A 2,500-nucleotide genomic window follows, 5' to 3' on the forward strand; every position below is an offset into this window, starting at 1 on the left:
GTGCAATGCCTGAAGGGCTAGCCCAGTTGTCGCAACTTGTAATCTAACAATACACTCACAAGATTGTTTGGTAATATTTTAAGGACTTTGAATATGATAAATTATCAGTTAATAAAATCTCAAAATCCAAAATAGATATTTAGTTTAAAATGTGGAGCATGATAACCAGAATCATGTATAAACAACAAATTAAAAAACTCCAACGTGTCCCTTTGCCTTTGTAAAACAGATGTATGGGAATAATATTAAATTCAAAAAACATGATTTGTATTATTTATGATGTTATGTTATTATTTACGCATGAATATTCCTCTGCAAGTTTTAATCTCCCTATTTTCTCTATTATTTGCAGTTGAAGTAATGGACAAATTCAAGTACCTCCGCGGCCAATATCAGAAATGTTTACGGAAAATCAGGAATGCTCCAAGTGGTTCCGCGGCAACAACTCCTATTAAGTGGGAGCATTATAAGACATGCTCATTCATGCAATCTGCATATGATTTGGGCCCTACAGAATCCAGTTTCATACACCCTGATGACTTGGTAAGCTTGGCTAAATGTGTTTATAACTACAATTATATTCTAAGAAATACAACACTTATTGAAACATAACAGTATGGCTAAGAAATTATATTTAAATATTACAAAATTTTATTCAAGGTTCATTAACTAAAATCATTCTGAGTTTTAAATACAAACAATATAAGTGTTTTGCTTAACTTTCAGGAACCACAACAGAAGCAAGAGGTGTTGTATGAGGGACCTATAGAGGATCTTGAGAATTATGATATATCGGTATCACCAACTTCAATACCGTCAAATCCAACACCTTCCCCTCTGCCTGATATTAATGAAGAGATCATCAGAGAAATACCTGATCAGCCCAATACCAGTTATAAAAAAAACTCACAAGTGGTAAAAAAGAAGAGGAAAATGAACAAGAGTGATGCAGTGGAAGAAGGAATGTTGAAGACCATTGACAACTTGCAGGCAGTTTGTGCAGAGCAGGCCATGAAAAATACACGCCATGACATGGTTACTGAGTCTGTGATGGCTGCCATGAAGTTTTTCAGCAGTTATGAAGAGGTTAAAATGGACTTTACAGTACAAGTGATGGAGCTTATTGCAGCAAAAACCAGAGAGTGTCAAGCAATAGAAAAGAAAAGGCAAGGCAATAATTAAGATCACTGAAATATCATGAAGTGCAATAAATGTTTTCAAACTGTGATTTATGCCAATGATTTATTTTGTATATAGTCATATTAAGTCCTCTTTTATTTTATGCTGGTCATTTTCTAGTTTTCTACTTATATTTTTCAAATATATATTTATTTTCATTTAGTATTAGTTAAGATTTAGTTTAAGATCTGTAGTATTTCTAGATATATATTTTAAAAATGGAGAAATACATTTAAAATGTAAGATGTTCTTTTCATATCCTTTTAATTGTTTCGAGGATTATTATTTTGTTTTATTATACATAACTTGATACATTTTATAAAGAAAAATCAGTCATGAAAAAAAAACTAATGAATAATTAATGTTGGATTTTCATTTCTAATAACTGTTTTTTCCTTCACATACACTTTTAAATCAATATTTGAAAATGTGTTTGTATGCTGGTCAACTTGTCATAATTTTTTTTTTTTTTGTTTATGTAATATATATTTAGTTAACATGATCATAGTTATCAGAAAGACTTTTATTTATCATTTGAGATTAGGGTGTAATAGAAAAACAAACAAACATATAACATATATATTGCTATATATTATAAGAAAAGAAATGTACAAAAAAAAAAGAAAATACTATACTATTTACATAAAAACTAGATGAAACATGAAACTTATTCTACTGTACATTAAAAGAAACACAATATGTGATTTTATTACTTGATAATGAAAATCATCAAATCATCAGTGCCAAATTGTTTAATTCAAGAGTGCTGCATCTTCTTGCCATCTCACACGACCTCTACCATTGAAGTAGTCCTTAAAAATATCTCTTGTTGCCAAGGCATTCTTAGCAGGTCTTCTTCCAACATTATCCAGGCTTTGAAGTCCATGGTTTTCTAAACCATTACCAATATTTTCATTTTCCAGCTGCCTTGAATTATTTCTCAAGAAATTATGGAGAACAACTGTTGCAAATATGATTTTCCTAGTGTTTGCCGGACTTGAGTGAATAGGTTTTTCAAACACTCTAAATTTGGCAACAAGGATACCAGAGGCATTTTCAGAAATACGACGAGCTCTTGATAGTCTGTAATTGTATATCCTTTGTTCGACACTTAAGTTCTGGCCAGGATAAGGTTTCATCAGATAATTTTTGAGGGGGAATGCATCATCTCCAACAATTACGTATGGAACTTTCTGATCTGAAAATGGCAAAGTATCAGGTGGTGGAACTTGTAGCTTTTCTTTTTCTAGGTATTCTCTTAATTTACAACGGTCCCAAACACCTGCATCACTTGAGCGTCCCTGAGCTCCTACATCAACAT

The 2,500-nt window shown here is 31.6% G+C and overlaps 2 protein-coding genes across 2 annotated transcripts in view; one reads left to right on the forward strand and one right to left on the reverse strand.

Annotated features, from left to right (window-relative positions):
• The window catches only part of LOC119570425, a 1,846-nt gene extending 561 nt beyond the window's left edge, over nt 1-1,285 (forward strand). The window contains exons 2-3 of the mRNA XM_037918168.1: nt 353-543; nt 727-1,285. Of these exons, the coding sequence (XP_037774096.1) occupies nt 353-543; nt 727-1,182 (647 nt within the window). The 3' untranslated portion in view covers nt 1,183-1,285. The remainder of the gene's footprint in view (nt 1-352; nt 544-726) is intronic.
• A 529-nt stretch (nt 1,286-1,814) lies between these two features.
• The window catches only part of LOC119570426 (protein ALP1-like), a 2,034-nt gene continuing 1,348 nt past the window's right edge, over nt 1,815-2,500 (reverse strand). Inside the window, exon 2 of the mRNA XM_037918169.1 lies at nt 1,815-2,500. This exon is cut by the window's right edge and continues 318 nt beyond it. Coding sequence (XP_037774097.1) covers nt 1,932-2,500 — 569 coding nt within the window. The 3' untranslated portion in view covers nt 1,815-1,931.

Source organism: Penaeus monodon, unplaced genomic scaffold, assembly GCF_015228065.2.
Source record: "Penaeus monodon isolate SGIC_2016 unplaced genomic scaffold, NSTDA_Pmon_1 PmonScaffold_267, whole genome shotgun sequence".
In the NCBI taxonomy this organism is placed as follows: Eukaryota; Metazoa; Arthropoda; class Malacostraca; order Decapoda; family Penaeidae; genus Penaeus; species Penaeus monodon.